This window comes from Coffea arabica, chromosome 2c, assembly GCF_036785885.1.
Source record: "Coffea arabica cultivar ET-39 chromosome 2c, Coffea Arabica ET-39 HiFi, whole genome shotgun sequence".
Classification (NCBI taxonomy): domain Eukaryota; kingdom Viridiplantae; phylum Streptophyta; class Magnoliopsida; order Gentianales; family Rubiaceae; genus Coffea; species Coffea arabica.
The window spans coordinates 76,795,824-76,818,731 of NC_092312.1; the positions used below are offsets into that span (position 1 = coordinate 76,795,824).

The window sequence follows — 22,908 nt, forward strand, 5'->3', positions numbered from 1 at the left end:
GCAGCCTTGCAGGAAGGGAGCTGTCGGTCTGTGCATTTAACCGAGTGTTCGTAATTTCCATTTACTTTTATGGTAACATTATTTTGCTTCTTTGGAATGATGATGATGTTGCTCGCTCCTCTCAAGGACGCCAACATGCTTCGACTCAATCGGCCAAACAAATCCATGCCTGCCCCCTTCCTTCTCCCCCGGGAAACAACCAACGTGTTTAGGATTTGGCTGCGCTTCAATGAATTCTCTTTCCAATTTTTTACGACGCACGTACGCATATATTATTATTTAAAAAGAAGAAGAAGAAGAAGATAGGAACCAAATAGAATAAGGAAAACTTTTATTTATGATCAAATATATAAACCAACCGCCCACCACCACCCAACCCAAGAAAGTAGTGCCATTGTCTGCTATCAGACTATAATGGAGTATGTACTCGTCCCATGCTCCTATGCTATGCTATATGCTGTAGACAGAAGTGAACCCTTGAGAGGGAACGGAACAAAGTGACTTCACCACACTAGTTTTGAGTTTTTTTTAAGGTCAGAATCCTTACTCGACCGGGCTTTCCTGCTTCCCCATCCAAGTCCCAACAACACATGCTGAAACGAAAATACTACTGTACCATATTTATTAAAAAGAAAAGAAAATAGTGGCACAGGCATCCCAAGCTGCGTTAAAGATCTGACCTTTAGGCTTCGTTTGGAGGATTTAGACCCAAAAAAAAAAAAAAAAAAAAAGGAAAGAAATGGGACGATTCAGGAGGAGTATGATAAACAGTGGCCAAAACTTTCCTTTTCAAATTGGACGGCGGAAATAATTGGATGGAAATGAAAAGAAAATTTGAGGAAACTTGTCCTTGAAAATGCTCATTTTATCTTTAAAAAGCCCTTAAACAAATATTTAATAACTTTTATATTTAAAATCGTTCCACTTACTTTCGAACAACGTCCCAATCCTTTCTCTTTTGTCCAATCCTTTGTTTTCTTTTTTATCCTCAACTCCCGAACTAAGCCTTCGTGTTATCCTATCTGTCGCGTCTTTGATCCGTTGGTTGGTCATTACATTGCTAGGAAGTTTTGTGACCGAGCCAGCACTGGCACTAATTCAACACGTGCTAAATTGTACTCCGACTGGATATCAGTGTGGATGCAGAGGATAAGGAGGAGGAGCAGCTGCTGCCAAGTCGTACGAGAATTGAGAGGTGGCCCGCAACGAATAATAGGCCAACAACAACGGGGCCCAATCGTATTTAGAGCAGGGGGACCAGAGGACCATTCCGGTTAAAGTTTGCCAGCCAAAATTGATGGTGGGGTCAATGGTGTGTCGTTTTCTGGTTTTTTTTTTTTTTTTTTTTGGAATGTTGTATTCGGCGTTCCCATCCAGTAGTAGTAATTTACTAGTCTATTTATATTAATTAATAGTCCGGGACCGTCACGACTTCCATGTGATTCGCCTTTTCTGTGAGTGACGTTTGGCGCAAGGGAGCATCGTGTTGCTCGTGTGGAGGAACCGCCTCCGTTCATCTGTCTCATCTCCTTTGGTTTGATTTCCGGACCGGATGTCATCATATAATATACTGTTATATAATGATGCGCTTCTCTCAGTACTTAGAACTTAGAAATAAGGAGCCAGGAGGAGAGCACTGAATTTTTCGCTTGGCCGTGTATTGCTGCCATACAACCGCTCCCCCGGTCACACCTACGCCTGCTATCCACCCACTCCTTTCCCATCTACAACTCAGCAGCAGCAAGGTGCTTTTTCATTTCATAATGACGATGATGGGGATCTTTTTTCTTAGTTGGATTATGGAGATTAGATGTGATAGCACCAATTTTAACGTTAACTGGTCGAACAATTTTGCCGTGCAGAGAAAAATAAATAATAAATACTCCCTTCCGTCCCCATCTTGATTGTCTTGATTCTTTTCTTACACAGTTTTTTTTTTTTTTTAAATTAGTTATCTTTATTGAAAATGTACCAAATATTTTTTTCTTTAAAAAAAATACCCTTATATTAATATCAGCATGAATATCACTAATCACCACATATTTATATCAATTACAACAATAATAATAATGGCATATTGCACCATTCAATATGTATTTATATAATGATGAAAAAGTTGATTGTACTAAAATAATGCGGTCTATATTTACCGACAACAACGAAGTATATTAAAGAAATTAAAAATTAACTATATACTTTTCAATTGAAATGAAAAATGAATTGTAATTTAAAATGGATGAAAGAGCAAAACGAACCTATCAAAATGAAACAGATGAATTATACGTTTCTCCCATCTTTCTTATATTCTCTAGCATTTCTCTCCCTCTAAATGGCGTTTACTTCAATCCATCCTCCCTTTGGAGTCCAATCAGTGTTTTAATTAATTCGATCGCACTTCCACTTCTCTCTCTCTCTCTCTCCCTCCGTGGAAAATCCCTATTATTTTTCATTAATTGCAAGCTACTCTTCCTCCCATAATTACTTTCTGTAGGTATCTCGGGTGCGTCTTGCCATATTTTGCCTTGCCTTAAAATGCCCAAAACCTTTCTCTCCTCTTATTTCACCTTTATTGTACTATAATAATTTACACTTTTGCTACCGAAATCTAGGGATGACAATGGGCCGCCCTGCGGGGGGCTAATGGGAAGAGGGTTGGGATGGGGGGGCGGGAGAAATTTTTTCCCTCTCTCTCTCGCTTAGAAACGGGGCAGGGGGGAAGTGTACCTCCGCCCCGCCACCCGCTTTAAAAAAATAAATATATAAAATATATATAGGTATATAATTATATATAATATATAATTTAATTAGTTACAAACTAATAATATATAATTTGATTTTTTGAATTTGTTAAATTTTGTGTATTACTGAATTAATAGTTATTGGATCTTAAGAAAACAAAAAAAATTAAAACATGATGTTTATGAAGGAGAGATAACAATATAATAAAAAGTGGAACAGAGAGTGACACAGGATGTGGGACAGAAGATCCGTTACTTTAATCTAAGGTCAAGCTCCAAATCCAGTCACATACTTTTCTTGAAACCATCACGTGACAATATGACTTCAATAATTTTTATATAACAATAAAAATGTCGAATCAAACCAACCACGCTGCAATAAGGTGGGACACATCGTCACATCATCGTACCATACACTGTGTCCTCTGTCCCTGGGTCTGCCATCTCCACTGACCATTTTCAAGTCATCTCCCTTTTTTCAACTCCTCCAAGCCTCCATCTCCTAATTCCTACCACTTCTCCCTCTCTTATTCTCACCGTCTCGATAGCAGCCTCTCTTATTCTTACCCTCCTCTGTCCGAATGCCTTTCAGCTTGATGTTTACCCTCTCTTGCATATTCTCGTTTTCCTTCTTGTGGGAAAAAAAAAAATTTTTTTGCGGACTTGTTCTCTTCTTTTGATTAATTTGTGGCCATTCATCCGTAAGATAAGTTTTTTATCAGGTATTTGATGGTATCCTCTACTTAAACTTCTGTCGTTTGTTATTTTTCATTTTTTGAAGTACCGTTAAGATTGTCGGAATTTGGAAAGAGTGGAAGGACATTTGAGTTCAAGGAGGAGAAAACAATGATATACTACTATTCATATCAAAGAAAAACGATCTATTTCAGGGAATGTTCTGACGGTAAAAATTGACGTTCATGAAAAAACAAAATATTGAGGAGAGAGAGCCTCGCGCGCGTGCGCATGGGACATGAGAGTGAGAAAGGGTATTTATGTACGTGGGCATTGGAAAGGACCCGTAATCAGAATGACCACCTCTGAAAAGGTTCTTGGTCATGATTGATCAAAAATAAAATGTAAAATTTCACTTCATTGGATATAGGTATAATTTCAGAAACCTCCTTGAGGTTTGTCATAATATCGCTCAGTTCTCTTCAAGTTTTTAAAATCTCACTTACCTCCCTTATCAACCTGACAAGACTAAATATTCCTATCAAATGTTACAAATTGACAACATTACCTTTACTCTTAATAACTATTTAACCAAAAAACCAAAACAAAATAAAATTTTAAAAACAAAAAATGCAAATTAAAAAAATAATTTGCCAACTAATAATGATCCATATTTCTTTACATTAGAGTCATGGTGGAATAGCAAAGGATATGAATAATTAAATCTAATCAATATCAACCACTTAGGAAGATTTTAGAGAGTAATTAATACCTTAAAAAATTTCATGCATAGTTATAATAAAGGAAGTCAAGATATTTTTTGGAGAAATATATTTTAATTCATCGTGTAGTTTAAATTTTATTGCAAACTTAAATAATCTCTTCATACGCGTGAATTTTTCAATGCGTAAATTTTGCTTTTGTTCCAATACAACTAAAATAAATAGTTTACGTCAAGAAATTTACACCTTTTAAAAATTTAACCTTATTTTATTTTTTATCGTTGTTATAAATTTCATATATAGGATAATATAAACGTAGTATTGGAACAAAAAAATTTATCTTTCTTGTAGTTCCTCCAAAGGGGTTAAAATATTACAAGAAATGTCAATTCAAGGAAGGTAAGTGAGATTTTAAAAATTTCAAGAGAATTGAGTGATATTATAAGAAATATCGGGGGAGGTTTATGAAATTATCCCTTGAATATATATCTTTTTTTGGGTTGTTGACCACCACAAAAAATTTAAGTCTTGATGAGGTAGAAGGTCAATGGTTTAAACCTTACCTCCCATTAATGTGCCACTATATATGATTTCTTCTAAATTCATACGAATGCGTTGTGCACCCATCGGTTTCTCTAAACTCTGTTGGGTATCTCCTTCCGGTGTAGGTTAGAGTAGAAGTAGAAATATATTAGATTAGATGTTGCCGTCTAATAAAAAAATTAAAGAGTATATATCATTTTGTGCAATTAGACAAAATTGACAAAAATGATTGACTTGACAAACATCTGTGCTCCAAGTCTATGTATGTGTATCCGTGAGTGAGAGAGCATAAGTGCATTTATAAAAGCGTGTGGGTATGTGAAATAATAATTTGATCGAAGCATTGTTATACTAGTTTAACGGTTCAACAAAATACGTTGTAAAACTTTTATTTTAAATTTTACATACAAATTAAGTGGTCCTTAATATATTCAGAGGTAAGAAATTGAAGTTAACGAGCAAGTTTAACAGAAATAAAAAAGCTTAATTCGTTAATTTTAAATACTCAGTAGGGGTATCAAACAACTATTTGGGCTGATATTAAGTTTAAAAGGACATTTTTTTTTTTTTGGGTTTTACGTGACTATAGACTTGTATAGTTAAATGGAATGCACTAATGCGAGAAATGGCTTGTTCGTGTTCCCGTCTCAAAGTTTGCATGACGATAGTTGAAAACTGGGCCGGGGGGGGTGGAAAATTAAACCCCAATCCAACAATCCTTCCCACCCACTCACTTATTTGAACGTTGGGTTGGGTTACCTAGATCATCAATGATGGATTGAGTTTGGGTTGAATGAAAACGGTCCAAATGTTTTTTGGACAGGTCGAGTCTTTAATTGGGTACCAGTGCAATCTAAATATGAAAAAGGAAAATTTGTCTTAAAAAAGGAAGGGTAGGGAAGTTTAATTTTAGTATACTCCCACTTCAACCGACAACAAGGGAGACCGAGTGCTCACGTGGCATCTGCCACGTCATCGAGATTCACCAAATAAGTCAACCCATCAGCATTCAGGCAAGCGCAACCAGCATTTGTGCACAATGCAACAAATGTACTTTAAAATTTTTTTTCTCCCTTTCTTTTGTCAATCATCAATTTCTGTATTATTTCTACTCCTATTTTTATTTCTATTCTAATCTATCTAAGAGAGTATCGAACTAAGTGAAGAGAGATTAGAGAGAGCGATTCCCACCTTTAAATCAGAATAGTAATTTTAGTATAAGTGCAGAGAAGACTTTTAGTCAGGCTTGTAGCTTATGCTTAAGAAAGTGACTAAAGCCATTTATAAAAAAAAAAAAGGCCAAACACAATCTCAACTAAGCATTACCATATGTGTGCTATAGTTGTGAAATATAAATTGGTGCAGAAGCTTTTGTAGTGTTTTAGAACTAGTCTTTATATTTTCTAGCTTTTTTTTGGTCCTATTAATCTAAGTCAAACTTCTGCCTAACAGAAGAACAGAACTTGTTTAGTTGACCAGCTTGGAACACTTTTTTTGTCTTGTTGCCCCTGTGAGGATTGATCTCTTATACAGGAACACTTACACTCAAATTTTAAGGGCCGAATTGAAACGTTTTCAATTTGAGAACACTTTAAGCAACTTTGGAGGACCATCCTGACATTAAAAAACCTCATTTTTACATTTTGCCAACTAGATGTAGACCGTCGCAGTAAAGACTGTGAGAGCAAATAATACTACAAGGTAGAGGAAGATAAATTCAAGGGATGGAACCGTGTTGAATTCCGCATTGATTCAAAACTTTGTTGCAGATATTTTAAAGTGATTGTCCGCTCTAGCTACATATTATGATATAAAGGATTTAATGTCATGCCTCAAAGAGTTGACTATATATTTTGTGTATCACCCATATAATCAAGCTGCTGACTTTATAGCTAGTTATCTCAATAGGGTGGATAAAGTTATTTTAAAGTCAAATTTCTCTCCTGATCTTCTTAGAATTGTAGATAAAGATAAGAGAAAAAAAGTTGACGATTAGAGCGTAAATTTTTATTTTTATTATATAAAGCTTGCCAATTCTTCTTCATCAAAAAAAAAAAAAAAAAATACTACAAGGTGCGTGCGTTAAAATACAGAATGGGCACAAGAAGGAAGGAAATAAAGGATCAGGAAAAGATTGCAGCAGGGAAAAGAAAATAGAAAAAGGAAAAAAAAAAAAAAAGCAAAGCAGCAAAGGTTAGTAGTATAAGGGTTGGTTAATGCCTTGTTAAACGCGGTTGTTGTTGTTTGCTGGGGTGGAGGAGGACCCAGTGTTGGCCATCGACTTGGACCCGGAGATTGTGAAGCCGGGCGAACAAATTCACGGCTCTTCGCACACCCCTATTGTCGGCGGCGGTCATGTAGTCATGTCCAAAGAGGACCCCACCACCGCCAGGGCTTAAAATCTTGTAGGCCCGATTTATATCGGACCACGCCGAGTGAAAATCGTGACCGGCATCCACTTCAATCAAGTCCCCGAATATCCCCCACTCACACAGCTTCTCCAGCGCGGAGCCGGTGGAGAAGGGCAGGAAGCTCACCAAATGGGTGGCGTTGGCGCTGACAACGTTCTGCATGAACTGATACAGAAGCGTCACGTCCCCGTTGAGCATCGTGAAGTCCTTGAACCATCGGCGGTGGCGGTCCTCCTGCTGAAACCCGGGCCAACCCCGGAAGTCGTCGACGCAGATGATCTGAGTACCCTCATGAAGGCCGGCTAGTCGAGTCAAGCGGGCCATGTGAAGCGCTGACGCCCCGAGAAACGTGCCCACCTCGATGATGGTCTTGGGTTGGACTTTCCGGATGAGGTGGTCGAAGACGGGAGCGGTGGAGCCCCAGCCTCTGAGTTTGGTGGGGTGCAGGAGGCGGGAGATATGCGGGGGAGGGAAGTTGTCCCAGGGGGAGGTGCCGTTGAAAACTCGGTCTATGATGGTTTGGCGGACGAGTTGCGGAGGAACTGGCTGGGCGGCACAAACGGAGCCGAAGAAGTTGTGGTGGTCTTCTGGAGCTAGTGGAGGAGGGGGCCGGGTGATGGAAGTGGGGGTGGAGATGAGGAGGTTTGTGGGATTCTTAAGAGTAGTAGGACTAGTACTGTTTCTTGAGGATGCCGGCACTGCAGACAGATAGCCTAAGGTGTAACATAAGAGGAGAAGAATAAGATAGGCCGTGGGTTTAGCGATAGAAGCGGCGGTAGCGAACCTCGTACGAAAGCGGCGGGGGTGGTGGCGGTGCAGCGTCTGTGCTTCTTGTTTCATCCTGGTATCGGAAGTCGTGTTATGCATGCTGGTTATAATTATGCATACCAGTATATGTATATGTTAGGAGAAGAAGGGCAAAGAAACAAGAAAGAAAGAAAAAAAAGAAAAAAGAAAAAAGGGGGCAACGGCACAGTGCTTTCCTTCCTTTTAATGAAGAAGCTTAAAGGATGGGGAGGGGAAAAAAATGAAAAACAAAAAGGAAGAAGTAACTGAGAAAGTGAGGAAGACAGAAGCTAAAGGATAAGGGTCGATCAATGAAGTTTTTGTTTTCAACTTAATTTTGGCAGGGAGCTAGGAAGAATATACGAGAAAAAAAAAAAAATCCAAAGATGAGACTTGACTCTTGAGAGAGAGCTGAGTGGCCTTTGTTATTTCGAGTTCGAGAGAGAAGCTGAGATGAGGGTTTAAGTTGACGGTTGAGAGAGCGAGTGTTACTGCTGCATGATATCGACCGGCCACCAATACGAATATACAAACAACAAAACGGAAGCCTTTGGATTTAATTAATTCTTTGATTAGTAGTAAGTTACTACATGCGGATTGCGGAGCGGACTGCTACTCTTCTTTTTTTTTTTTTTTGTTTTTTCTATAATGGGCAGAAAAATCAAAACGACTACTTTTATGTCACTTGGGATCCTCGGTGACATGTTTTCTATGCCAACCCAATGTCACCTATAATATTGTGTCAAGTGTCCTGTTATTATTTACACTTGTGTTAAACCAAACTAAGTTGAATTATTAGAAAATTAAAGTGTAAATAATAACAAGACACTCGGTGCAATACTATAGCGCCACTCACCACTCACCACTAATAAAATGTAGGGAGAAACCCTTCGTTCATTACTCACCACTCACCACTAATAAAATGTGTCGTATATAGCGGAGTATTTCACCACCCAGTCACCAACCATATATATGTATATATGTGTGTGTGTGTCATGGCAGAATATTTCATCACCAACCATATATATATATATATATATGTGTGTGTGTGTGTCATGGCAGAATATTTCATCACCAACCATTTCATTTTTTTCAATATTCTTTCAATACGCAATCAAAAGATACCGCTGATGATATGGATATGATTAATTACATGTATGCGAGAAGGTCGGTTGAGAAAGAGAACGAAGGAATTCTTTCTTTATTCTTCTCTCCCCCTGTTTAAGTTTAACATTAGCACAACTTCCTTTTCGGTCCCTCCCTTTCGCTTGTCAATTCTCTCTTTCCCGACTTTGGTGGTTATCTAACAAGTTTTTTTTTTTTTTTTTTTTTAATTTCCCCCCATACCTTTCCTAATTTGCATAATAATCTCGCAAAGGCAGAGCTCATGAGATATTAGATATGCAGGCAGCGGACAAAACAAATTACAACTACGAAGCACATTATCAGTATAGTGATGAAAGCATTTATCACAGATGAACCGAACAGAAAAAAGAAAAAAATCATAATACTACTAGTCTATAAAGAAATTTGATATTTTCCTGGAAAATCTAATTATTTTATTGTACACTCACTCGACCCAATCCAATTATTTCACGGGAATGCTACTCCTAAATAACAACAATTCAATTATTTCTCCCGACAGACAGCGCACCCACCAGTAAATGTAGTACAACACAATACGTATAATATTATTGTCAACAAGAACAACAAATAAGGATACGGACGCACCCACCGACTTGCTTAAGACATGTAAACCGACTTCCTCAAACATATAAACCGACTTACTTAAGACGATGTGAATTCTTTACCATTCCTCCTCTGTTCCAACACTATAGCAGCTATTAGGGCTGATCAAAGAAACCAAAAAAGGTTACTAAATGAAGGCATGCATCTCAAATTCTCTCAATGCACCAACCAACATGGCCACAGTTATGTCAAATTTGGGTTAGATTTTTTTTGTTTTGTTTTTTGATTGAATGGCCGCTAGGCTGTGGCAAAATAAACTAAACCAACCAACGTGCTTTAAACGCTTTATTTTTAGATCGTATTCTTCCTAATTTCCCAAGTGCTAAAAGCTAAGGAAATGCAAGTTCACTTCTTATTTCACCAACACAGCACCTTACGTACGGCCTTTTAATACACCAATTTCCATCCTCAAAATACCCTTATTCAAGAGAATCCTCCAGCTGATTACCGATCAAGAGCTCCACCAAAATTAGGAAAAGCCTATGCATTCTTTCACAACAACAACACTAAAATTAGTTGGACTGACCGACATCCCCTAAACACAAGCTTATTACAGAGACTAGAAGCCGAAGCTCAGACCACAAGCTTTCTCCCTATAATTACAACACAAAGTCGGCTACAACAAACACCAACCAAGCCTATCCTTCCCTATAAAAGCAACTCTGTTTTCTGTTAATTATCACAAAAACCATCAGCCACAACCAGTCCTATTACGACAGAAACCTCCTCCTATCAACAAACACAAACAGCCAAAGTGCAGCCTAAACATTTTTTTTTTTAAGGCCCCATTACTTGGCTTCCTCTGAACCTTCTCCACTGCCGCCACGTCCAGTGGCTGAGTTCCCCTGGCCATCAGCTCCTGAGGGCCCTGCCTCGGATGCATCCTGTTTATTTCTATCACTTGGGCCAGAAGATGCAGGAGGTCCACCCCCTCCTAGGGCTGCCTCGCTGTGCATCGGATGCATGCCATTATTGGGCCCTCCAGGTCGAACACTGACTTGCCCTTGTATACCCTGCTGATGCTGTTGGTGTAGTTGCTGCTGGTGGTGGTCCTGCAGTTGATGTGGATTATTGTACTGCAAAGGCATCTTTGCAGGAAATACACCCGGTTGCTGAGCCATGGCACCAGCTTGAGGGTGCTGCATGTAGAATCCTCCTTGTTGCATGGCAGGATGGGCAGCCATCTGCAAGTATACAAATTAAGCATAAATTCTGCAACAAATACAACATTACCAAACTCAATCAGCTGAACTCTCTAATAGACCTGTGGAGGCATTGTGGGCGTCTGTGGTTGAGCATCTGCTATTGCAGCCAAATACATCAAATTCTTTTGCAGTTGAGCCTGGTACCTTAGATTAATCAGAGTCCCACGTTTATTATCAGGAAAATGTAAAAGAAATTACAGCATGGAATAATGTGCCAAAAAAATCAGAAAGAATGAAGACTTAGGCTATATTATGTAAAACAGACGTCCTGACAAACAAAGACTCAAGTTCTTCCATTATCTCCAAAGTTGCTCACTCTCAGAGACAGTCTCTCACATCTATCCCTTTCTTTCTTTGGATCACAGAGAAAAGAGATGAGTATCCTCACACATCCTGGTGGACAAATATCCCACATCTGGATGCTTCATTGAAAAGTGGAACTGACTGACCAATGGCCTATAAAAGAGCAAACAGAAATCTCAACTCGTATTGCTAATACCTAACCTAAGATCCATGAGCACCAGTAGAATGGTTCCTTTGGGCAAGTCAAAGTTGGGCATCACCTTTGTACCTTTTAAAACATTTATATTGAACCTCCAAACAATTCCAGGTAAAAAGACACACAAGAACTGTTACATTAGAGCACCAATTTAAATAAGTACATTGACCAACTGCAAGCCATACCCAAGTAAAGAAGAAGCTTGAGTAGAAAAGTTTTATTTCAGCTTTTACTTTACATTCAAATGCAAACTGCCATCTACAAATTCTGATGTTAGCCAATATTAATTCTATATCCCTCTTCCTCTTTTTGACACAAGCATCAACCAAGACCTGGAGTTTGAATTGAAGAAGAAGACTGATTACAAAAAAACATGCATATTTCATATTTTGTGTACGACCATAAAAAGCTTGAAAATGAGAAAAGTGCAGATAGCTTACTAGATATCACATAATTAGACAGTCAAAAAGAAGAAATAATGAAGTGTGTGCATGGATGGGAAGGCAGTAGCGACCATTAAAAAAATTAACCACATGGCTGTATCAATGTGCACGCATGAACACACACACACACACATAGAGAGAAAGAGAGGTAGTTCACCACATTGATACATGGCTGTGTCAATGTGTCAATGAACACAGACACACACATAGAGAGAGAGGGGTAGTTCACCACTTACTGGGCACATTCAGCAAGTTTTCCAAGATTTTGATTGTCCAAAATTGCCAAAATCAGTTTCTTATTCTCATCAAGGTACTGCATAAAACATTTAGAACCAAACCAGGTGCGTGAGAAAATCTACTTTCCACAAACTTTGACAAAATAAACTTCAAAGGAGGTGCCAACGTAACCACCAATATGATTCATTTGTTTAAAGGTAATACTGAAATCAAGTAAACAATATACACCTGACAGCAAGAGAACAAACAACTTCACATGATCACGGCTAGTATAGATAACAATAACACTAAGAATCACATGCCTTGGGAGAATGATGCATCATTAGTGAATATCATACAGGTAAGGGCAGGCCCTTAAAAAGTAGTAAGACACAGAGCATTCCATGCGTGTGTAATGCTTGTAAGCATCTATTACTACGACGTTGTTTTTTTCTGTATTTTTTTTCTCAAACAACAAGTTCTCACAAAAAAAAATCAAGTATTGTATTACAACTGTGCCAGCATATATAAAAAGCTTGCTCTGCATGAAAGAATTGAGTTTTAGGAGAAAACAATTTGTGGAACGACAAATTGGAGCCCTACAACCAATGATGCTAGTAGTTTGAAGATAGAAAATGCCAAAAGGTAACAAATAATGGTTGAACATAACTAGACGAAAACTTCCAAAAGGATGTAATACTCAAAGCTTTTACAGGTGCAAAGCAGCAATAAATGCAGTCAATGCTAATGATGAGATCCTACGTGACTCGAACTAGGAAAATGCAAGGAACACAACAAGGAAGTCATATCCGTCAATGGTATCTATTAGTACAAGAGTTGGGCACAACCTCAACTATTGCCAGGTTGTGGTTAAGCATAAACGTAAATAGATATATCTTTTTCATATGCAGTGCAGTGTTCAGGCTTGTAATGTGGCAGATGCAGGTTGGTCGAATCTTAGTTTCCAATTAGGAGGTAACGTGGCAAACGCAGGTTCGTTGAATCTTAGCCTATGATTTCCATGAATTCGATATCACAAATGACGTAAAGTTTATACCAAACATTCTATTATCCTTAAAAGAAGTTGCCAAAAGGACTAATTTCCATTATCCGCGAGCATGAAGATAATTTTCACGGTGTATCCTAACAAGAACAAGAAAACTTGCAAAAATATCTTCATAGATTTCATTTTCCAAGTAGTGCATAAAGATTATTACTTAACAAAGAAGAGCTTCATCAACAGCTAAAAAATCCACCAACATCGTTAACAAGCCAGTTCATGTGCAAAAGATGAGATTTTTCACCACATATTGCGTACCCTCTCCCTCCTGCTGCTTCAAGAAATAGCTCAAGTGGGAGGGGCGAACTGACAAGCGGGTACAAGAGGTTTAACAAAACATCCCAAAAAAAGTTATGAAAATAGCAGGGGAGCTAATGAAAAGAGAATCTTTGTCCTACCAAAACCAAAATTTGGAAGGATAAAAAAAAAAAGAAAGAAGAAGAAAAATATAGAATCTTTTACGAGCTTCTACATGAATTTTAGGCAACGAGCACCAGAGTATAATACATTTTATTATTATGCATGAATTGTGTACGGGGAAGGGCATAAAAAATAAAGGGGGTGCAGAAAAGAAGATAACAATACCTTTTGAATCTGTTCAGTGGTGATATTGGTAGGGGGAAATGAAGGCATGACCGGAATCATGGGGGTTTGCTGCATCCCTGCTCACTGCTTAAAAAAAAAACCCCTAAATCTAATTTCCTTTTAATCCCCAAAAGAAGGGTAGGGGAACAAAGAAAAAAATTCCCCAAGTCTTAAAACAGTAAAATATCAAAACCCTAATTGAATTTCTATGGACTGGCAACAAAAGTGAAAAAGAAAAACAAAATACTAATGAATTAGCACAGGGTTTTGTACAATAGAAATGCTCTTATGACCATAAGATTATATCTCTATATGTATTCATATGGTAACTTGACAAGGGAGAAGGGGACAGAAGGAGGAAGGAGGAGGAGAGGTATGAGGAAGGAGAAGAAGGGCATAAAGTGAAAGGTGTTGTTACCTGATGTATTTGAGAGAAAAAGAAAGGCACAAAGTGAAGTTTTTAGGGGGAAGGACCGGGAACCGCAAGACGGTGAGAGAACTAACAAAAGCCTACTTTGGCTACTTTTACTAAAATAAACTTTTGTAGGTCCTTTTCTATTACTAGTAAAACTCATCCAAAAAAGTGTACGTACTACTAATATTAGCCAATTCTGGAGTACATGTTTTTTTTGGCCCCAAAACCAAACCCCCATCCCATCGGAACAACCGGAAAAAGCAGTAGCAGAGTGATTGTTGATCAGCAGGAGAATGGATGTTGTAATAAACCCCTTTAGGCTATGCTCAGGGCTCAAAGTGCTGGGCTATTTCATGATATTCCTGGTGCTTTCCATCATTGCCCTCTCCTACTACGCCGTCGTTATCCTCACCTGGGCTCCCCATCTTCTCCGCGGTGGCTTCAACTCTTTCTTTTCCTTCTTTATCGTCATCCTCTTCCATTATCTGGTAACCTCTTCTCCCACAATATTAATTTTATCTCCCCCTTCCTTTTATTTGCTTTTGTTTCAAAAATCATCACTAGTCTACTATTATTATACACTTTTTTTTTGGGGGGTGCTCTGCTCTAGCTCTAGGTGTGACTTGTGAGACTATTTGTATGTATGCCTATTCATTCCTGGAAAATTCTTAGCTCCAAAGACTTGATTTTTGATGGCGCCCTTTAGTCTTTTAGCTATAAAGATCCCTTTTTTTGGGGGGGGGGGGCGGTGGTCAGTCATTATGAGCTGGGATTTATTTCTTTTTTTTTTCTCCTCTAATTTTTCTAGTTATACTAGTATTTGCTGCCAGTGAGGACATGTTATTTTTCCTAAACTTACTGAAGATACTTCACTGTGTCTAGCTCCAAGCGATTTGCCTTACTTCTCTGTTCAACAAAACTTCATTGATAAAGATGGCTCGATCTGTTGGGAGAAAAAGATGGTGTACTTGACTGCTGACCCGGCTGCCCTATCGTTCAAACTAATTTAACCTAAGAATGAAGAAAGATAATTTCTTACTTTTGTCTTTACCATTTTATTTGTAGAAAAAAGAACGTAAACGTACACTTTGAGATTTAGGCTTTTTCGAAATCTGCGAGGGACTAGCACTTTGATGTAGGCAGTATTAACGAGTATTTTTGGCTTTTTTTGATGCTGCTTTTTGGCCTGAATGTTCTGATAGGTGGCAAAAGTTGGATAAGGATGTTTAGGTTACTTTTAGATGCGAATTTTACTTGCAAAAGTCTGATCTAAAAGAAATCCTGGCAAGAGGTAAATTCATAAGGTTTGAAGGGATTTGCTGTTTGAAAACTTTGCCAGTGGCCATGCATTGTTTCAAATTTGGTTGAATAGCACTCCTTGTGGCCGCTAGGTCATTTAAATTTGCCTTCCATTTTGCAGCTTATTTTGTTAACGTGGAGCTATATGATGGTAGTCTTTCGGGACCCTGGTTCTGTACCTGATAACTGGCAATTAGTATCAGAAGAGGATTTAGAAGAGGGTAACCCCACCTCAATTTCTCACAATTTAGGACCTCAAACTTCAGCCTCTGCATTGTCAGACGGGACAGAAATTAGACCAGCCATACGCTACTGCAGTCAATGCCAAAATGGCAAGCCACCTCGATGTCATCATTGCTCCATTTGTAAGCTTAAGCTTCTCTTCAGTTTCTTCTTTATCTTAGCAATGGGAGTAGGTAAATAACTGTTAATGGAGCTTCAGTTCCCTTACTGTTTTTCCCTGCCAAAATTTCTCTTAGCCGTGGAATAGTTTATATCTCATTTGAGTCCTTTTTTCAACACTGTAAAGAATAAACATCTAATTATCTTTGAGAGGAATAGTTTATATCTCCACTGGTCTTGGTATCTCTGTGGATTATTTGGCATGGTTATGTCTTTTCCCGCTGTTAGTGTTACTACTCATTTGAATAATGTTTGTTAGCAGCTATCCACTTTTCTCCTTTCATTTTGGAGCTCTGTTTTCTCCCTTCTTTTCATTTCTCCTCTAGGGTTAGGGTATTTATGATGTTGATTTTTCTGCCAACCTTGCTGATGCTGCTAATTGTGTCAAAAGCAGCACCCAATTGTCTGAGGGTAACCCATTTATAAAATGCTAGGTTTTTTTTGACATTTCTGTTTCTCGTACTTTGCTGATCCTCCAAATTTTGGTTGATCTTGATATGTGTCCGTTGTATTATTTTCTCCATTTATGGGAAAAAAGGGGTTTTGGGGGGTGGGGGGGGAAGGGGAGAGAACAAAGTTACATGAACATAGCTGTCAGCTTTGCATAACTGCATTATCCTGGTTCATATATCATTTGAGTTATATACTTTTTTGTGGCTTGGATATTTCTTCAAGGCACATGCCTTTAAATGTTGGCTCTCTTGTGTTTAGGTTAAAACTGCTAACTGCATTTGCAGGCCAAAGATGCGTCCTTAAGATGGATCACCACTGCATATGGGTTGTCAATTGTGTTGGGGCAAGGAACCACAAGTTCTTCCTCCTCTTTGTGGTGATTTTGATATTCTTTCCCTTGTATCAAAATAGTTATGCATACTCTTTGCATGAGTTTTTACTGCATTTTATTGATCCTATATGTCTCTTGGACTAGGTTATTAAAACTTTAGAAATAGACAAAGGACCTTTGGCTGGGGTGGATGGGTACGATAAAGTACTGATATTGGCCTATATCACGGAAGATCTATAACAGATGTTGGTTAGACTTCATGTTAGTGCTTTACTTTATTCTGTCCCTGGAGGTGCATATTCTGTTTGTTTTCTAGTCATTTTTCCAATAATAAAAAGATTATTTGAATGTAATCTTTTGCGTTCCTTGTACAGACAATACTGGCACCTTGTTAAGTGGATCTTTTTAAGAAACCAATAATCTGATCTCATGAAAAATTAAAAGCTATTTCATTGTACTCGTTCAGTTAGATTGTTTCCTTTGCTTTGAGAGTTGACCCTCTGAAACACTGGTAGTAAGTCTCCAAACAGTCAATTTGCTAGGAAGTAGAACTGCACATATTTAAAAGATTTCAAACTAGTAGGAACAATATTCTCCTGCACCAATATTGAGTCCTACAAATGACACAGTATAAAAGCTTTAGTCTCCAGAAAAGCTTTTTGTCTGTTTCCTATTTAGATAACCACTTTTTGGCCTCGGAAAGCCAGTGCTTCTTCTTCCTTTTCTTTTCTTTTTGGTCAAGATATGTCCAAGGGCATCTGGGGGATGCTGGATTATGGTCAGCCAGGTCAAACTATTAAGCTCATTTTCGCTAGATGATCGACAAAACTGAGCTTCCAAGATCACACGAGTCCATATCAAGTAGGTTTTTTTGACATGATAGCACCTTGTGGTTCGCAGATGTCACAATGATGGTAGGTTTATATATGCGTGCACACACACGCATACATACATACAAGCACACACATATGTATGTATGTATATTTATATATTTTGGTGGTCCCCCTCTTCTTGTAAATCTTCTTGACCAAGCTGCACATATTTCTTGAATTGCTTTGTGTTTCTTTGCTCAATTCTGGACTAATATGCAGGGCATTTTTTTTTTCAGTTCTATACTTTTCTAGAAACAACGTTGAATACTGTTGTGCTGCTGCCAAGTTTCGTGAATTTTTTTGAGCAAACGAAGAAGCATTCTCTATCACCTGGCAATCTTGCTGTCACCTTTTTGGCCTTTGGTATGTTTTTTCTCCCACAGGTCATCAGCATTTCCATCAAGCATTTCATTCATTCTCATGGATTCCTCTTTCTTACAGATTTTGTGCCTTGATGCAGTTTTGAACTTAGCTTTTGCACTGAGTCTTCTTTGTTTCGTTATTATGCACACATCCCTTCTCTTGAGCAACACCACTTCAGTGGAGGTAATAAATCATATAAATCTTCAATTCTTCTTGGCTTCACATCGTTGTTCCAATTGTCTTAGAAGTGGTAAACTACTGGACATGATGAGAGAGAATGCATGTTTGGAGGTACCTGTAGTTTTGAAAAGATATGTTTTAGCTGGAAGCATGTTTTGATTCTGGATTTGAGCTCTCCTAATGTAAATCGAAGATAAAAGTTAGTTTAGTTGATATCGTATGCAATCCCCACTTGCAGAGTCATACAGTGATGTCGTGTCCCCTGAATCAGTTTTAAGTCCTTTCTTTTGTGTATATCATGGATACATTGACCAAACATATACTGGATGAGGTACCATTGGTTTCTTCACATGCTGATAGTATACGTTTGGGAGAAGATCAGTAGGATAATTAATGAAGTTCGTGATCAATCGAGCCAATAAATTCCAATATGGATCAAAGGATATCGGTTAAGTTAACTTGGGGTGCTGCAAACCAAAGATTTCAATCAATGAGCATGAAATCCCAAGACTTTGCAACCACTAATTAAAGCTTTGCAAGTTGTCTTTCACACTGGATTTTCTTGATAATCTTACTCTGCCTTATCCTTCAGGTTTATGAGAAGAAAAAAGCTGTACACTGGAAGTATGATCTAGGCCGCAAAAGGAACTTTGAACAGGTAAAACTTTATGTTTTTACTGTTTTATTTTACTTAAAGTAAAGCGATTGTGTAGGATTATGTATCAGAACTACTGTTGCAAATCATGGTAAGAGTGGTTCTTTTGAGAATACTCTTGGGGTTTTATTGGGTACTTGGCCTCAATGAGAACAATATTTTCAGCTATTATCAGTAGGGAATATTCCTGGTACTTTTTCAATTCTGACTACATGATTTTTCAAATACAATGTGCTATGTAGTTTTTTTAGTTTAGATTGGGGAAGACGTGCATGCATTTCTGACATTATTTTTCTTTTGCCCCCGCCCCAAATTGTTCTTAAGGTTTTTGGTACTAAAAAGATGTTCTGGTTCTTCCCATTATTTTCCGAAGAGGACTTGAAGAATATTCCCGCACTTCATGGTCTAGACTTCCCAATTCATTCAGATACGGTAGAATGAGCTCTTTCTCTGTTCCACAATGTATGAATTTTTTTTTTTTGTTTTTGTTTTTGGGGAGAGGGGGGGGGGGCGCTGTAATATCTGGTCATAGCATTTGTTCCGTACATTACAAATCATTTAGAATATGTATGTTCTTTTTAAACCATATTTGGGCAGCTGAAAGATACCTGTTACTTTAGAATAGCTTGCATTTGGAGAATTGTGATAGTGGGTTTTATTTGGATATTTGCTTTAAGATAAGACGTAGAGTGCAATGAATAGCCACTTTGGGGAACACCATTATGAAATAGGAGCAACTAGCAAGGGGATTGCTACTCATCCTCAACGCTGGGGGACTGGGCAGAATTAAATTTGCTGGTGAATATTGTGTCTTGCATTGAGCTTTATTGCGGATGTTTGCGTAGGACACATTTTTTTTTAAAAAAAATTGGGCATGGTGGCGTTCTTTGCTGTATTTCTTGCGTTGATGAAGGATGAAGGAAAACTGCAACCACTCTTACCTGTTCAATCACTAGAATACAGGATGTATTTTTACTTGCAGGTATCATGCTCTCCCCCATTTATGGAGTTTTTGGGTGTATGGTTGACCCACTACTAACAATGTAGTCTTTTTCATGGCGCTAAGGTTGTTATCCTATTAAATCGGTCTGTCTGTCTGTCTGTCTTATACAAGCCACTACGAGTACGAGGTTGAGCTTATATTCTTCCTCTCTCTCTCTCTCTCTTTTTTTTTTTTTCTGGTGTTGGGGGTGGGGGTTGTAGTGAGTGTTGGTGGGTTCGCTATGTGGTGTTAGCGTCTGGGGTGTTGTTTTCTTGAAGGCTGTATGATTATGAAACAGGAGCAGAGGAATGGAATATTTTAATTCCATCCGGCCTCTACAATATCTTTCCTTTTTGGTTCTTACTCTCCTAGTAGATCTTTCTGTAGACTGACCAAGAAGGAAGCTTGGTTTTAGAGAAGGAAGTTTGCGTTGACATATTGAAACTTGGGTGGTACTACTGTCTCCCTGGTGAAGGCCACGTCCGTTCCAGGCTTCTACTACCTAATGTACTCCTCCTTCCTACTCTGTAAACCAACGCCCCCAGTTGGTAAATAATTGTAATAGTACTATGCCAAAATGACGCTACCAGTCAGTACTCTTATAAACAAACAGTACCAACTGAATATTCGACGGCAGTGCACAGGAAGATGCCTGCCTTCCGGCCCGCGTTAATCAGTACTTAGTAGTTGCTTATTTTATTGGATTGGGTAGGTCTGTGCAAGTGCAGGAGAAGGAGAGCGGGCTGGCTGCCCACCTTCGGGTGGTGGAGAAAGGCAAATCGTCGTAAAAATGCTCAACAGTCTGCGTCCGGTACAGAAGCAGAAGCAGTTGAACTTGAACAAGCTACAAAAACTTCTTATTGAATATTCGAATATTCAACTCAGTTACTTCTCGTAAATAAAAATGCCGCTGCTCCCTGAGTAATCTCGATTTGTTAGAACGATAGATGCCAGTAGCAATTTTAATCCCCCTATTTTCATGGAGCATGTTGGAGTTTATCTGTATCTAAGAGGATTCTTTTCCTGTTGGCTGCTGTTTTTTTTTTTTTTTTTTTGCGTAGCAACTAGCAACAATCTCATTAAATAAATCCACAGAACAAGACCAACCCATCCTCTGATGATATTCACTCTCTCTCTCTCTCTCTCTCTCTCTCTCTTGTTGGGGGACAGAGGGTGTGGGGAAGCTGGATGGATGGATGGTGATGGGGGGGAAGAGAAGGTGGGACTCACCGCCGAAATCAAAATCCGATTGATGAATTTTATGCATCATCTGTCGGGATCATCAGGATATAACGACCGTGGTGTCAACTGCTGGGTGCAGGTCGCTACCATCTTTATGATCTTCTTCATGTTCATTGGAGCTGAGTATATGTGAGATGATGATTGACAACCAAACAATTGCGGGAGTGACCAACAAAATGAGGCCGAAGGGCACCATCCATAGTTGACTGTTGGTGCGATGATGCCTGAGCTCCCAATGGGTCAACATTAGCCCGCCTACCATGCTTACTGAAAATGAAGCCAGGCAAGATATCCACGTCCCCAGTACTCTCCTCGGGAATCTTCTCTTATACTCTGCTGCATCTCTGCCTTCCTTGTATGATGATGATTCCATCCTGAGGAAAAAGATGGTAGCTAGCGCTCAATAACAAAAAAATTTGGATAAAAACCACCCCAAAAGCCAAAAAAAAAACCTACGTATCTGTCTATATTATGCGGATGTGGCTTCGGAAACCCCGCCTTAAAACTCTGAGACGCTCTATTGTTTGACTACATCCCAAATTTCTATCCTATAACAAGTTAACAACAACAGGTAAGACTGGTACTGCGAAAACAAGAAAGAGAGAGAGAGAGAGAGAGAGAGAGAGAGATAACACAAGAAGGTTTGGTGAGACTGAACTCTGGATAACACCGCTCCGGTGACGATGAATCGATGATTGACGGAGTAATATTAAGCAGCAGAAAAGAAGGCATGATATGGTAGTGCAAGGCGTTGAATATATAAGAGAGAGAGAGAGAGAGAAGATGGATGATATTCCATGCTACGTGTATCTGGAAGTGATTGAATTGGCTGGCTGGCAATCATCCAAAACTAAACACTACTATTACAACTTTTTAACTAGACTTCTTTAAGCAACTTGACTTTTTAAGCGTAGGCTAAAAGGAAGGACTTGGGTGAGCAAAGAGTGGAAGCAGCTGGGCTGGGGTTAGAAGGCTCGAGAATCCATCCAATTACTTTGGGACACGCACTGCATCCAGCTGAAACAGCCGGGGAAGGTTTCTTGCTGCTTCGCCCAGTTACAGCCTAGTAGACTATATGCAAGACATTGATGATGGACTGCAGGACGCACCCGCAGCCAATTTAAGGAATTAATTCCACGAGAATTCCTTGATGGATCATCTTCTTTATGTACATGCATCATCAATTCGTAGCCATATCCTAAGTACTCGTAGTAAATAGTAGATTAGCACCAAACCATACTCCTCACCCCGCTCGACTGGGCTCAAACGTGCCTTTTTGTCGAAGTTGTTGTTAAGTACTGACACTTGATGTCTATATATCCATACATACATATGTGTGTGTGTGTGTGTGTGTATAAAGAGAAAAAAATTGGTCTCATCATGATGAGCACTTCCTCCGTTACGTCTCAGCTTTTTGGGAACTACTACCACCACTAGTAAGTAAATAGTAATAAGCTACGTAGACAGTTGTTATTTTGAGTTTGATGGAGATATCTGGGGAAGAATTCGTCATTTGTTTATCTGGAGGAGTCCGTTATTAGTTCTGTGTGTAATTATATCAAATTAAACTAGTAGTGGGGGCTTAACCAGAGTATAAACTACTTATTCGATTACCTCGTGAGCGGTGATACGAGGTCCTGTAAAAATGGTATGTTTTACATTTTTTAGATTTAGAAAGCAAAAATTTAACTATTTGAGTTGTATTTGTCTCGTTACGTTATATTGTATCCAAATAGTATTTGTTTGTTTGTTTTTAAGGGATAAGTATTGTGAAAAAAATTACAGTGAATTGTATATTTACAATGACTCGATGATTTGTTGATATTTAAGATACTTAATTGTTGGCTGGAATTTGACTGAAATTTGTTACAAGGCAAATTTCTATTAACACATGGGGGGAAGCGGGCAGGTGCGGGGTCAGGGGAATGTTTGGGCAACCCATTCCTAGACTTGCCCAAGTTTGTCCATTTTAAGCCTGGGCCTAGATTTTAGGCGGATACCAAGCGTGGCCTATTTGTAAAATATGTAGTCCGTTAATTCTTGTATCAAATGGGGCAAGTTTGAGCTAACCAAATTACCGGA

At 38.7% G+C, this 22,908-nt stretch overlaps 3 protein-coding genes and 1 long non-coding RNA gene across 5 annotated transcripts; 1 reads left to right on the forward strand and 3 right to left on the reverse strand.

Annotated features, from left to right (window-relative positions):
* Nucleotides 1-6,670: 6,670 nt before the first annotated feature.
* On the reverse strand, nt 6,671-8,302 carry LOC113728209 (uncharacterized). Its single transcript, XM_027252759.2, has one exon. The coding sequence runs from the start codon at nt 7,954-7,956 to the stop codon at nt 6,892-6,894; it is 1,065 nt and encodes a 354-aa protein (XP_027108560.1). The 5' UTR covers nt 7,957-8,302; the 3' UTR covers nt 6,671-6,891.
* A 1,791-nt stretch (nt 8,303-10,093) lies between these two features.
* Nucleotides 10,094-14,176, reverse strand: LOC113728211 (GRF1-interacting factor 3). Its single transcript, XM_027252763.2, has 5 exons — nt 14,051-14,176; nt 13,633-13,716; nt 12,008-12,084; nt 10,889-10,973; nt 10,094-10,808 (listed from the first exon to the last, which is right to left on the reverse strand). The coding sequence occupies exons 2-5, from the start codon at nt 13,705-13,707 to the stop codon at nt 10,413-10,415; spliced, it is 633 nt and encodes a 210-aa protein (XP_027108564.1). The 5' UTR covers nt 13,708-13,716; nt 14,051-14,176; the 3' UTR covers nt 10,094-10,412.
* Nucleotides 14,177-14,185: 9 nt separating this feature from the next.
* Nucleotides 14,186-20,509, forward strand: LOC113728210 (probable protein S-acyltransferase 12). Of its 2 annotated transcripts, none has more exons than XM_072076712.1 (8): nt 14,186-14,535; nt 15,468-15,711; nt 16,486-16,577; nt 17,641-17,767; nt 17,865-17,950; nt 18,540-18,605; nt 18,927-19,034; nt 19,448-20,509. In XM_072076712.1, the coding sequence occupies exons 1-8, from the start codon at nt 14,341-14,343 to the stop codon at nt 19,508-19,510; spliced, it is 981 nt and encodes a 326-aa protein (XP_071932813.1). In that variant the 5' UTR covers nt 14,186-14,340; the 3' UTR covers nt 19,511-20,509. The 2 variants fall into 2 exon arrangements, with proteins under 2 accessions (XP_071932813.1, XP_071932814.1); XM_072076713.1 differs by having other exon boundaries at nt 19,585-20,509.
* Nucleotides 20,510-20,649: 140 nt separating this feature from the next.
* LOC113728212 (uncharacterized) lies at nt 20,650-22,106 on the reverse strand. Its single transcript, XR_003457998.2, has 3 exons — nt 21,485-22,106; nt 21,283-21,374; nt 20,650-21,200 (listed from the first exon to the last, which is right to left on the reverse strand). It is a non-coding gene; the product is annotated as an uncharacterized lncRNA (long non-coding RNA).
* Nucleotides 22,107-22,908: the final 802 nt, after the last annotated feature.